General features: G+C 43.2%; 1 protein-coding gene across 1 annotated transcript; it reads right to left on the bottom strand.

Annotated features, from left to right (window-relative positions):
- Positions 1–1,095: 1,095 nt before the first annotated feature.
- LOC146784376 (uncharacterized) lies at positions 1,096–2,787 on the bottom strand. The gene has a single exon (XM_085634472.1). It carries the CDS (start codon positions 2,771–2,773, stop codon positions 1,118–1,120), a length of 1,656 nt encoding a protein of 551 aa, XP_085490598.1. The 5' UTR covers positions 2,774–2,787; the 3' UTR covers positions 1,096–1,117.
- Between the last annotated feature and the right edge of the window lie 11,893 nt (positions 2,788–14,680).

The raw sequence follows: 14,680 nt of genomic DNA, 5'->3' as shown, positions 1-14,680 counted from the left end.
TTTAGTATTCAGTAGTATTCTTTTTGGGAAGGCTAGTGCATGAAGACTACTGATATGTAAGTGATATTTCTTGAACACTAACAGAATACTAAGCAAATACTTATTTGCTAATCATACAGTCTTCATTTACAATGCAGAACATTTAGTGAATACAAACAATTTGAATACTACTGGACCACTATTAACATTCTACTCAAGCTTCTGAATCGTAGCAGAATTGTGAACCATTAAATATTAAAAAGATGTCCAAAGCATTTTGGGTCCAAACTGTTAAAGCGAAACCGAGCGGTATGGCTAGGTTCATAATATATCACATTATTAACAAATAAACAGGTGCACTAGCAGATGCTTAGTTACACATGTATAGGTCGGAGGATCTTACAACTTCCTCCATTAATATATTAGTATGAATTAATGGTCAAAGTATCCCAGCACTTATGACCATTTGTTCATATGACTATGGTTTATTTTCAACAGTCCAAAGATTACAATAAAGTAAAAGTATATGGGTTTTTATCAGTAACACAATGAACAATCTCCACATATGACTGAGACGCATAGCCCACCTTAATTTGTCAATGAAAACTCTTTAAACTAAATGGTTAGCAGAAATTTAATTTTCTTATTGATAATAGTACACAACAGTGTGAATTTCCTATGGATAGATGTGGCAAATTCTAGCTTTTACACAACATTTAAAATGTATTTAAAATGTACTTAAAATGTACTTATAAAAACATTTTGTAAAAGTAAACACATAGCCTTACGGGTGCCCTGGTAATTACTTGTTTACAGTGGGGGAGAGGCCGGGTTGCAGTTAAAAGTGATGTGAATATAACATTTCCTAGTAATTACAGAGTGGAGTACCCCCAGATCAGTTTTCAAACCTGCCGAAATGTATGGTATAGACCTTTTAAACATCTAGGCAAGTAGATTTTGGTAGGGATACGTATCACAAGGTCAATCTTAGAATCAAGTACATAACTTTCTATTAAACAATAGAGAGAATCCAGGTGACCACATACTGTGTTACATAACAGACAATGTAGTTCAATCCACTACTTAGAGAAAGTGGCTCCTATATCATGTTGTGGTACTGCTAATACAACAGCATCCACTAATCTCTCTCATAGTGATTTGGAAATTCGCATACAAATGACAATTTTGTGGTACAAACAAAGCAGCAACTTCCTAGTATTTCCGAAATATACACTGCAATTATCTGGTTCCAACTTGGATTAACTTGATGGACATTGCAGTCACTGGAATATGTGTTTATACAAGGCATCGGATTTAATAGTGCCAAGTTGTGAGTTTTTCTATTTATGTCTGTGACCTGGATAAATTTCAACACTTTTCCAAACTGCATTTGTGAATTATCTAAATATTTTATTGTACTTTGGTCCCGTCTGACTAGTTTGTTGTAGTTTGCTGCATACACATAGCAATAACCCTTCCTTAAACTAATTTTATCATATGATGCTACTTTCCTTTCGAAGTATACAGATACTCTTTTTTGCGCTGCCAGGAACTCATCATTTGTTAAATCTTTTATAGTCACTTTCCCCATTTGAAAGCACCCATCAATTATCTCCATTCTCTCCACACGTATCGATGGATCCATAAGTCTATTGACTGCATTTTCTATCTCGCTATCAATATTATAGGTTGCTTTTAGTAATGGTATCATCTGAATTAATGTCACAGTATTTAGGATTTGCATTTCTACATTTTGTGTTCCAGAGATGTGGGACACTATGTAGCCATTTAGGTCTTCAAAATGAAAACAGTTATTTGAAAAGAGTGGGCCATTGTGACGTACACAGTCTGAAAGATGCACTAACTGATGAATATTCATAGTCATGAACCTCTGATCATACAGGTCTCCAAAGAATTTGACAAAGGTGAGCAAGCAAGTCTCTGCTCGGTCGATTTCTGAAAATGTTAGACTTTCTTTATCTAGTAAATATATTCCTTTTGAGAAGAGGCAAAAATGTATAAATAACTGATTGGGTAATACATCAGCTAGTACTGGAATTCCCCAGAAGAGCAAGAAGTTTCTGTATTCAGAGGATTTCCATAAATGGACATCTTCAAGGCTACGAGGAGGTCTTGATATGTTAAGTGGAGGCTTGATCGCCTGTAATCTCTTGCTAACAAGTTCTCTGTAAGAGTGTGCTGAAAAGCATGACTTCTCATATTGCTTCCCGAACCATAATGTGAGCATTAGTTTCATTACACCAGCGCAGACCCCATGCATATAATCTAAACGAAATCCCTTAATACATGGGAAAAGGGAAAGGAACAGAAACCGGAAAGGGCCTTTCACACCACGAACTGAATATTCATGTTCACCCTGTTGTATTTTAGCTAATGTTTCATTTATATCATTCTTCAGATTTTCTGTTGTTCGTGGTGGTCCTTTAGGATCATCATCATTGTAAGGAAAAACATGACAATGCCCCATTCCAGATCTTGAAGTCATGCCTGGCTGTAAACAGGACCAACAGCTAAATTTCCCATTGAACTGCTTACTGTTGGTAACCAAACAACGAGCTGGTAGATCACAAGTACATGAAAGTAGTGCAGCACGACATACAAAAACAGAGCCTGTATGATCTGTAAACATAACTCCATTTTCCAACTGACTCAATTCCTCAGTTAAAGGATGTAGGTATGTCCACATATATGGCTTTCTTTGCCCAATCCAAATTCCATAGACAAGCATGTTTTCTTTTGCTTTGCGTTTTGTTATGGAGAGCTCATTAATCATCAAATACACAGGCCACATACTTAGTTTACTACTTTTAAAAATGTTCACTCCATCTGTGTTCATAACAAAAGAGATATTGTTTTCATTACTTAATATCCCCTCATCAAACAGGTTTTTATATCCAATTCCATCATAAACATCACCTATTACAGAGTTTCCATTCTGTTTGTAGTGTTCATATCTGTGGGTTCTCACTTCCTCCGTAAAATCTCTCCTCTTAAACATAGTATTTAGCTGTTCAATTATGGAATGTTGGACAAAAAATGCAACAGCACCAGGCTCTGTAAGATCCTTTAGACAATGGGTGTTAGTGCATATCTTTTCATTATCGCTGATGCTTTCATAGCAAGAGGAACAGTAGTTTCTTATCTTAGGAATAGTGATGTATTTTTTTATAAACATCTTAAGTTTGAATAACGAGTTAATCATTTTATTAGGCACTGGTAAAATGCAGCAGATTAAGTCCAGTAGTGCCCCTAATGCCTCATCAGAAATTCTAAATCTAACCGCAAAGCAAATGATAAGCAGTAGGACAGCTTGCACAGTGTGTCGTGAACCTTTAAATAAAAAATTGTCTTCTTGGATTACATGACTTTTAGAATTATTAATTTCGCCCTCATTTACAATAGTTATATTGTTTACAACATTCTCTGTAAAGTCTTGTGCTTCAAAACCGATTTCATTGTCTTCTGGATCAAAATTATTTTCTCTTTCATCTGCATATTCATTCTGATGCCCAGATGTGTGTAATTCCTCATAAGCCTCTTCATCAAAATCATATGTTGGAGTACGTAAATTATATTCCATAGTAAAGGATGAGACTACTTCAGTTTCTAACTCTTTAGGATCTGTGCATCAAAAAAAGAAAACATGCATTGAAGCCTATTAGAAATAAGTTTATTAACATTCCCTAAATGAAGTATTGTGCAGTACAGAAAATCCATTCACTTATTAACACACCATCCATGGGGATGTCAGTTAACACAGAATAAAGTTGTCTGATGAGGTAACAGGGTGGGATGTGATAATATAGTTCTACCTTGATCTTTCCTTTAGATTTGTAATCATTTAACCCCTCACACTTGACGTGAAGGGCAATGTCTGTTTGGTGAAAAAGCATTGGTTGCAAAGAGGGAGCTGTTATGGTGCAAATCATTTGTCTCAAAACCACTTTCTTTAACATCGTACCCTGAGGAGAAAGGTTTTCGTAGATGCCTATGTGTACAAGCTTTCTGTAGTAGCATAATTTGTAAAGGAGCATAGAGAGCATGGCAGGTCAATGTATTCTCATTGAGAGCAATTACACTGGAACACGCACAATTAACAATAAACTATACAATGTCATTAAAAATGTTTTTACCTGTCTTTTCTGATTGACTACATTCATCCTGTACACCTGGTTTATCACCAATTGCATTGGAACGTATGATATTTTTATCTAGGATACCTAAAATTGGTGTTATCATTTTTGTTGTTTCCATTGATTCCTATAAAATAAAGAAACACGCTTATAAAAGGATATCTTCCAAACTGTGCTGGAGGTCAAAATTAATAAGTCTAACAAGATCAGGACTAATAGATATATTTATCCTATTTTTTGTACATTTAGATTATCCTTAATAGTGCTTCAATATAATATAGGCTGTTGCTGGGGGTTATACTAACCAGAGTTCTATAATAAGGGAGATGGCTCTTGACACACAGTACAAATCGTCGAAAAAGGTTTATAGGCTTTTAGAATACTGTGGATAATGGTCTTATTTAAAAAGAGACATACATAAAATGATGGCCCTGCCGAGATTTGTATATGTATTGCATAATACGCCTTTCCAAGTTCAAGACTCATAATTCAACTGAATGAATGAATGAATGAATAAATGAATGAAAGGAGACTTGTAAACGCGCAACTTAGCCCGAAGGCATCAAGGCGCCTAACCAAAGACAATACAAAAAGTATGGCAGATCATGTCTAAGCGTAGGCCTTGGCGAAAAGCCATGTCTTAAGAGCCTTCCTAAAAGCAAGCGCTGAGGGAAGAGATTTTATCTCTAAGGGCAAGTTGTTCCAGAGCCTTGGAGCAAGAGTAGAAAAGGCTCTACCTCCCCAGTTAGCCTTACGTATCCTGGGAACTTGGAGCAAGAACTTCTTGGACGACCGGAGAGTTCTAGAGGGTGTATAGGGGACCAACAGGTCCCTCACACCTCCGGACCGATTAGTGGCCAGGGCTCTATAAATCAAGGTCAGGGACTTGAAGGAAATCCTGACCTCCATTGGGAGCCAGTGTAGAGTCCTTCTTGCCATGTGAGCTGAGGCCCGTTTGGGCAGGTCCAAAACCAGTCTAGCGGCGGCATTCTGCACCATTTGGAGACGGGTTACCAGACCCTTGTTAATGCCTAGATAAAGAGCATTACAGTAATCGAGTCTGGAACCAATCAATGCCAGGACTATATGTTTCCTGGCCTGGAAGGACAGGTAGTGCCTGATCCTTCGTAAGATGTTTATAAGGCCCCAGCAGGTTGAGATGGTTCTCTTTACCTGCTGATCCATCCTCAAAAGGGGATCGATCAGGACACCCAAGTTTTTAGCCAGAGTAGTCGGTGAAGGGCACACCCCCATAGTGGAAGGCCACCAATCAGCCGACCAAAAATCCTCCTTTCCCCCAAACACCAGAATCTCTGTCTTTTCTCCATTGAGCTTCAATGAATTACAGACCATCCATTGAGCGACCGCCTTCATACAGTTTTTAAATTTAGAGGCGGCCAAGATAGCGGGTTGGGTAAAAGACAGCAGAATCTGTGTATCGTCGGCATAAGAGATTACCTCCATCCCAAAAGATCTAATAAGCCTGGCAAGTGGGGTGACATAGATGTTGAAAAGGGTCGGACTTAATGCCGACCCCTGAGGAACCCCACAGTGCACAGGAAGGGATGGAGATAAAAACTCCCCCAGCTTTACTCTCTGTTCCCTCTGGTTCAGGAAGGATGCCAGCAAACTAAGAGCCGTTCCTTCCACCCCTATCTCTCTCAGCCTTGATGTTAGAACAGAGGGAGACAGGGTATCGAACGCAGCCGAAAGATCCAAAAGGATGAGGAGAGTGGTCAGTCCCTTGTCAACCCTGGTGCGGATGGTATCAAGCACGATGGTAAGGGCAGATTCGGTGCTGTGTTCTCTCCTAAATCCGTGCTGCGAGTGATCTAGCCTGTCATGGGTTTCCAGAAAGTCGACAAGATGCTTATTTAGATGAATTTCCAGCATCTTGGCGGTAGCTGGGAGCAACGAAATAGGGCGAAAGTTTTTGAGCACACCCGGGTCCAGTGTGGATTTCTTTAAAAGAGGTTTGACCACCGCTTTCTTCCACTGTGGGGGAAAGGACCCTTCCTTCATTGCCCCGTTCATCACACCCAATAGGGGTGGGAGGAGACAGTCCTTGCACTGTTTAAGGAGTTTAAGAGGGCAGGGGTCTAAGGGGGACCCTGACCTAACCTTGGCCAAGAGAGCTTCCAGTTCCAGTAGGGAAAGGGAAGGAAAACTAGACAGACTCCCATGGGACACCTCCTCAGATAAAGGCGACAGGGTGATGGAAGAAACTGTGGATATAGATAGAGCCGCCTTTTGTAGCTCCAGTGCTGAATGAATATCTACAATCTTGGTGTTAAAGAATTGTGCAATATCATTACATAGCTGTTGAGAGCTAACCACAGGATCTGGCATCTTTAAAGAGATGAGCGTGTCCACGATTTTGAAGAGGTCTTTGGGTGAGGAAAGGGAAGCGGTGAGAGAGGTAAAATATTCCTGCTTGGTTCTAATTACCTCCTTCTTATAGATCTTCAAAAGAATTTTATGTTTGTCCCTCTCGCACAAGGCTCCACTAGACCGCCAACGACGTTCCTGTCTCCGTAATCCCTGCCTAAGCAGTCTAAGTGATTCGGAGAACCATGGTGCCGAGGGGGTTCTTCTGGCAGAGTAACACAGGGTGGCCGGTGCAAGTTCATCCAAAGCTGATATAACACCCTTCTCCAGCCTCTCCACTGCCACAGCTACGTCCTCCCCAGGAGTGATCAAAAGCCCTGTAAGTTTGGGGGCGAGAAGGTTATTAGTCAGGGTCTTTAAATTACGTCTCCGTTCAAATTTGCTAGGCCTATTGCCCCTGTTACTTGACAAGAAGGTCGTTAAGACCAGGGGAATGGCATAATGGTCTGACCATGAGAGGGGCAGAGGTGATTCAGCGACCAACCGAGTGTCGTTGGAAAATACCCCGTCAAGCGTGTGGCCCGCCGAGTGGGTGGGTCCTCTGACTAACTGTGTCAGCCCACACCCAGAGAAGGTATCCAAAAGAGATTGGGTTTCAGACGAGTCCGCCTTCTCCAAATGGAAGTTTACATCCCCCAAGACGGTGAAATGGTCACAGCCAAAGTGTGACTCTAAGATCTTAAGCATTTGACTACAAAAGTCAGTTTTAGTCCCGGGGGGTCTGTAAATGAGAAGGCCCTTAAACGGCACTCCGTAAGCATCGTTGATAGAGAATTGGAGAGCCTGAAAGGACTCCTGAAAATCGTCTAGCGGAATAATATGGCAGGACATATGGTCCCTATGTAGGATACCAATCCCTCCCCCCATCCGCCCAACTCTATCCAATCTCACTAAGTTATAGCCATCCGGGACAGCCTCCACTAGATCAGGACCTGAGGAATCCCTAGCCCAGGTTTCAGTTATAAAGACCCAGTCCGGGCCCCTAGATAATACGAAATCCTTAAAGGCTAAGTTATTTTTAATCAGGGACCTCGCATTAACAAGGAAGCCCGTGTTGCTCCTCACCTTAAAATCCAAATTAGGCCTAGGAAAAGCAACTGATGCGGTCGATCCATGGGAAGGGGATCCGAAGCAGAGGCAGGTGGGAGAGGTCAAAAATCCCTCAGGAACATACCCGTGATGGCAAAGGAGTTTGGGCGGTTTTAAAGCAGTGAAATCCAACCTGGTATATGTTAGCCTCGGATCCTCCCGAACGATGTGATCACTCCTGGCGCCATCCAGCCCGTCCTTAGCGCGGACGGGCTGGACTCTGGCATGACTCCGGCGGGAGAACGGCGACCTCGCTGCGCGACCACGCTGCGCGTCAGCATGGCGAGGATATATAGGGCACTAATCAGGGCTCACCTGTGAGCTGGAGCGCTGCAACGCGAGAGAAACTCCCGAGCTCCCCTATCCAAGATGGCGCCTAAAGTCCAGTTACGGGCGCCTAACGCGCTGGGAATGACCCGCTAAGCAGCGGTGGGGGACCAATTTAAAGTGCAGGTAAGGGGGCAGGTTAAAAACAAGGAAGAATAAACAAAGAAAGCCTAAAGCAAATGGAAAACGGGTACTATTAAAATAATGGTCAAACACTACGCTTACTCATGAACAGCCTTGAAAGTATGTCCAACCTAAGAGGGCACCTTTTAAAGCCTTCCTCTATAATTGCCTCTAATCAGGGCCCACCTGTGAGCTGGAGCGCTGCAACGCGAGAGAAACTCCCGAGCTCCCCTATCCAAGATGGCGCCTAAAGTCCAGTTACGGGCGCCTAACGCGCTGGGAATGACCCGCTAAGCAGCGGTGGGGGACCAATTTAAGGTGCAGGTAAGGGGGCAGGTTAAAAACAAGGAAGAATAAACAAAGAAAGCCTAAAGCAAATGGAAAACGGGTACTATTAAAATAATGGTCAAACACTACGCTTACTCATGAACAGCCTTGAAAGTATGTCCAACCTAAGAGGGCACCTTTTAAAGCCTTCCTCTATAATTGCCTCTAATCAGGGCCCACCTGTGAGCTGGAGCGCTGCAACGCGAGAGAAACTCCCGAGCTCCCCTATCCAAGATGGCGCCTAAAGTCCAGTTACGGGCGCCTAACGCGCTGGGAATGACTCGCTAAGCAGCGGTGGGGGACCAATTTAAAGTGCAGGTAAGGGGGCAGGTTAAAAACAAGGAAGAATAAACAAAGAAAGCCTAAAGCAAATGAAAAACGGGTACTATTAAAATAATGGTCAAACACTACGCTTACTCATGAACAGCCTTGAAAGTATGTCCAACCTAAGAGGGCACCTTTTAAAGCCTTCCTCTATAATTGCCTCTAATCAGGGCCCACCTGTGAGCTGGAGCGCTGCAACGCGAGAGAAACTCCCGAGCTCCCCTATCCAAGATGGCGCCTAAAGTCCAGTTACGGGCGCCTAACGCGCTGGGAATGACCCGCTAAACAGTGAGGTGCATTCCCTGCTGTGGGACGGTGGCCCACCGAGGATTGGACTCAGTAAGCTGACCCGTGGTTGGTATGATGGAGGGATCGCATTGCCACACATCCAGACGTATTATAGGGCAGCGCAATTAGCAAACGTTAATCAATGGGTTGATCAACCGTTAACATTACCAGCGGACCAGATGGAGAGGCTGGTGCTGCAGCTGAGAGGGTATCTCCACGCACTTTACACTGATCCACGAAAACTCACACTAGAGGGTCCCACAGAGGTGATGGTCCGGCAACGGCATGTGACTCTCTCTAAACTAGGGTGGAAAAACAAGCTCACCAAAGACACAACCACTTTGGGGTTCAAAGCAATTGGGGCCTCAGGCATCAGAAAAGACTTCACTCAGTGGGACCTAATCGGGATTTCCAGGTTGTGAGACCTCCACACGGGTAGAGAGATGATGTCATTTGAACGGCTAGAGAACAAATATGAAGTGGCCAAAACATATTGCCCAAAACAGTGGGGGAAATTTTTGGGATAAATGGAATATATATCGGGGAGTCCCTGCCTCCGGTGGTTGACACAACCCTTGCCATGAATCAAGCAGAAATTATCTGACGGGAACAGCATACCAGGAGATAATAGGACAGCGGCCCTGCAAGGCCCTTTGGCAACACTCTGGGGGGGGGAGGGGTGGTACTGCTTAAGCGTGTTTGTAATATTGATGATGTAAAGACGTAATTCTGCGCTGTTACAATAAAAAGATTTATTTAAAAAAAATAGAACCAGAGAATTTATTGTGGAGCGCCCAACATTCCAATGTTCTAATTTTTATTGAATGTTTAGAGCTCCCATCCAGGTAGGGTGAAGGGTGAAGCATCTGAAGTTCCTGAGTGCGCCCCATCTGCAGGGGATCCCGACTGCTGCAGCCAAGTCCAAGTGAATCTGGTGCACACCAAGCAGCCACACTCAGCAGGCGCTGAGTCTCTCACAGGCCAAAGGGAGTGACTAGCGTTCATAACTGGGTGTCAGGCACTATGATATATGTGCTTCAAAAGGTTGGGCTAGAGAGCCCTGTTTTTTATGATTCTCTTATCAGTCTCATCTCCTTCCTAAGATGTGCCCAGGTCCCGTTATGGTGACCTGGCACTAAATCAAAGAGCACCCTTGGAAGTGTACAGGTGAAGCCTAACTCTTCCCTCTCCAGTTTGCGTCTCACCCAGCTTCTAGGAATGCAACAATACACAAATCTGTCTGTGGGATTACTCTATGTCCTCTGCATGTTTCACCAATGCTGGACTGAGTTTTACTATTCATTCATTCCTAAAAACTTTATTTCGGCAATCAAATGCCATAAAAACATCAATAAAACAAGCAATAAAATTCAATGACTTCATAAAATATACACAGTTAAAAAGGTAGTGTTAAAATTCGTTAGAGTGCTAAACAGTAATCCAAATAGTAGAATTGATGTAGCCCCTCCCAGAACCCGAAATGTAGCCAGAAAAATCCAATATTATGATCACTCATACAATTCCTGCAATGTCATTCTACTATTCAAAGGCACACCTACACTCATTCAAACATTCTAAATCACTTACCAATATTAAATGTTTGTGGTATGGACCTCGTTTTTTAGAAAGTCTTTTTTTTGCTCCTGCTTCTGCCATTACTCCTACGATATAAAAAGAATCTTGAGCCATGAACAATTTTGTGCTAAAATAAAAACCTCTATGTATATGTGTACTTATTTACATACACCCTCTGCATACTCTGCAAGACAAATGGATCCACCCTGAATCCAGGAAGACCGTCACACATGCACTCATCACCAACAGGCTGGACTACAGGAACGCTCTCTATGCCGGAATCAACAAATCTCTACTTCACAAGACTGTCCAGAACGCTGCAGCCAGACTCGTCCTCAGCATCCCACAACAAGACCACATTACCCAGCACCTCTACTGGCTCCCCGTCAAAAGGAGAGTGACCTTCAAGCTGCTCACACACGCCTTCAAAGCGCCCTCCACAACACCGGACCCCAACACCTCAACGAAAGAATCTCCTTCTTTGCCCCCAGGAGAAAACCACACACAGCAGCATGCTGCCATTTCAATTGAAGGACTCGGTGGTTCCATTTATGATAGGACTGTTTGCATGATATGGCGCAAGCGCACAGACAGTGCTTAGCCCTTGACCCTTGCTTGTACTGTCTACCAAAGTACAAAATGATGTGTCTATCTCCCATCACATAGGTCTCTGGATGCAGACCCTCGATATACACCACCCTTTGGGGTAAAAAGACAATTATGGCCATTTACTATCCTGCCACTAGACGAGAATAGAAACCTTTCTCTTCTCAATACTGAAAACCCTGACTTCGAGATTATTTGCTCCCCTGTGAAATGGATCCAAATAAGAGAAACATTTTTGCTGGAAATGTCGTATTTAAATTCCAAAGTGCAGCATCTGGATTAAAAGGTTAAAAATATGCCAAATAACTAAATAAAGTAACAGGGTGGCAGCAAACTGGCCAGATTGATTTTATTCATACACAAACACAATAGCACCACTTTTTCAGAGTTTGCCAGAGAAGCGCTTTTTTTGTTTGCTTTGTTTTCCCTGGGCTTGCAACAATAGTGCATCAATCCTGGAGGTACTGCAAAGTGTGGATTGAACAAAATGTGTACTGCGCTCTGTGTGCAGGGATGTGGTCTTTTTACCTGCTGCTTACGTTTTGTAAGGATATAAGCAATGGATATTGAAATGGGTCAGGGCCCTCATGTCCTTAACTTTTCAGGCATATCCTCCGCTTCTAGGAAAATTATTTAATCTTCCATGCCTAAAAAACGAAGGAGTTATGACCTTGTGTAATGTAACTGGTGTCCATGTTTAGCGCTCCAATATTTTCGGGTCGAATCCGTGCTACATAAAACTGCAAAAAAAAGTTCAGCAAATCACGTTGTGAATTATCCGTCCGGTTATATCGAGCTTAAAACCTACCATGTGCTTTGCCACCTCTTTCTGCTGCGGTACACTAATGTAAGCACTTGAGCTGCTGGTTAAACAATCCCCAGTGTGAGGCAGAGTCCTGCAGTTGGAAGTGCATGCCTCCATCTGTCCAAACAGAAACAGATGTATGCAGCAGCACAGCTGCCCAGAAGTCCTTTTTAGGTCTCGCCTGAGCCAGCGCTTTAGCGCTGCTCTGGCGAGAGCTATAGAAAACGGGGATTTGGAAGTGCAAACGAGTGCTTTTCAGGCCCCCAACTACAGTGCATGTGCGCCGGGCGCGCGCACCAGTTGGCAGCCTGCGTGTACATTTCGCGTGCGCTTTGATGTTCTCAGTGAGCCGCGCGGCGACTGCGAACATCAAAGCGCCCGCGAAATGATTACTTTCACTTTAAAGTTCGCACCTACTTGGCAGATTGGTTCTCTCTTGCTCTTTCCTCCTCTGCTCTCTCTCCTCAGAGTCCGTCCCTCCCCCTGTTGCAGCAGCTGGCATTACACGGGGGAGGGTGGCTCTTCATGCCTACCAGGCCAGTGGCGCTCTTCGTAGTTGCATTAGTGGCACGAAGCGCTTTATAAATTCTATATTGCAGTAGTAATCGGAGTTACACGCCTCAAAGAGCTTCAGCGCCTCGTCAGAGGCAATAAGCGCTATATAAATCCAGTTACAGTACAATATTTCCGCAGAAGCCCCTTATAACGCAACCAAACCTTCTTCGGGGCCCAACTTGTGCAGAAGGCATGAATGGTGTGCTCAGGTGTGGGCCCCAGGGGCCCATACTGAGGCTTGAAGGCCTCACCGGCACCAGCACACTCCAGGGGCAGGCCTTCCCGTGCAGCCGTCTCTGCACCTTCGTGTCTCTTTGCTTAAACCGAAGCCCCGCTCCCCCCCCACCCTCCCCCACTTGTCTGTTATCTCTGGCTTAGGGCTAGTACCATATAACTCTCTCCGCTCTGATAAGGCAGGTCTCTGGTTTGAGTTCTCGAAGAACAAACAATACATTTTTTTATTCTTTCCTTTCTGAAATATTTCACAGCCCTGTTTATGAGGGAATTACCAGACACTATTTATATTAGGGAACGTAAGATGCTTTTCTTAGTCTGTGGTAAAAGACTTCAAAAAGAAAACACCGTTTGCCTGCTATCGAAAAGTACATCTAAAGGAAAATGTGTCGGCTTTTCACTTGCAGATGCAATATTGTATTTTTTATTTTTGTAAAGTGCTGCACAGTGACACATGGTCTTTACTACACGTGATTAGCTTTCATAAGTGGATACATGCAATGTTTAGATTATACTAACATTTACCTAAATAAAGCATCTATCGCCTTAAATTAGACATATATAACAATGGAGTGATAACACAGCCATGTTATACGGTTCCGCAGCTTTTTGGCCCTGTAAAAAGCGGGTGTTACAATAACCTAGTTAAACAAGCATTTGCAATGCAATAGGTCTCGCAGTTATACGAGTTTGAGCTATTGGCATTATAAATGACAGTGCCTTTTATTTATGTTTTAAAAAAACCAAACTTAAATAAAAAGCATTGTCATTTACAATGCCAATAGCTAAAAATCTCCTATAAATGCGAGACCTATTGCATTGCAAATGCTTGTTCAAAAGGCAGATTAAAACATCTGCCAGAAGCCACTTACGAGGCCGGAGCAGGAGCAGCCCCCTCAGCTGGGCCTGTCACTCCGGGCTAAGAGCAGCAGGGCGGGCGAAAAAGGCTGCATCGTGCACGCGCGTGTTCTGATTGGGCGCTATGGCTTTAATATTTGGGCCTCCCTTCTCCCATTACTCAGCTGTTGCACGCGCCCCACTCCCACTTTAAACCTCATTTTCTTTGGTTTCTGCTCACAGCTGTCATCAGATTACGAGAAGAAGCAGCCTAGGTCACATTTTTGAGTAGATTGAGCAGGGGGATGTGATCTGTGAGAAATCTCCGCTGAGGCGTAATGGAGCACTTTATTAACACAGAGTTGTGGGTTAACAACACACATAGGCTCACTGTACTATATCCTCGAAAACATCATGCTAGTAAACAGTATCTCTCCCTCAAGAGCTAAAGCAAAATGCTTGAAGTTGATACACATTTGCACAGCAGATTTTCGGATCAGCGTTAAGATGCACCAATGATTTCCCAACACACAGAGTATTTTCATTTAAATATCTGCAAGGATGTATTATTTATGCCTTACGTCCAAGGCAAGCAGAGCTTCCCCCAGTGTCTCTCAGACTGACTTACAATCAGCTACGCAACTGGAGAGGTGTATCGCTTTCTAACAATTTTATAATGTGTTCGGCAAATTATTCCTGCGCCAATTTAAACAAACATGAACTGGACAGACGTGGTAGCGTTAAAAGGCAAAAGTCACTCTGTCCTTCTTGAATGTATTGCGTAACTAATTAAAATTGTTATCGATTGCAATCGAGGCCAATCAAGTAGCAGCGGAACACCATAACGACCACTGAAAGAAATAGGCATATGTAGCTGAACAAAAAATAATATACTAAACAATTTCAAGAAATCTCATCTCAAGGCATGTAAATTAGATCATTCCCACACATTTCGAGAGTCGGGTGCTCTAAATCAACAGAAGCAGAGTCACAGGTGCAAGGCTGTGTCAACAAAATGAGAAGAGAAACCCAGAGAAAGAGCTTGTATATTCCATCCAACACAATGGAG

This window comes from Triturus cristatus, chromosome 11 (genome assembly GCF_964204655.1).
Source record: "Triturus cristatus chromosome 11, aTriCri1.1, whole genome shotgun sequence".
Lineage (NCBI taxonomy): Eukaryota > Metazoa > Chordata > Amphibia > Caudata > Salamandridae > Triturus > Triturus cristatus.
The sequence above is the reverse complement of the archived record's forward strand: the minus strand, read 5'-3'. Positions and strand labels throughout refer to the sequence as shown.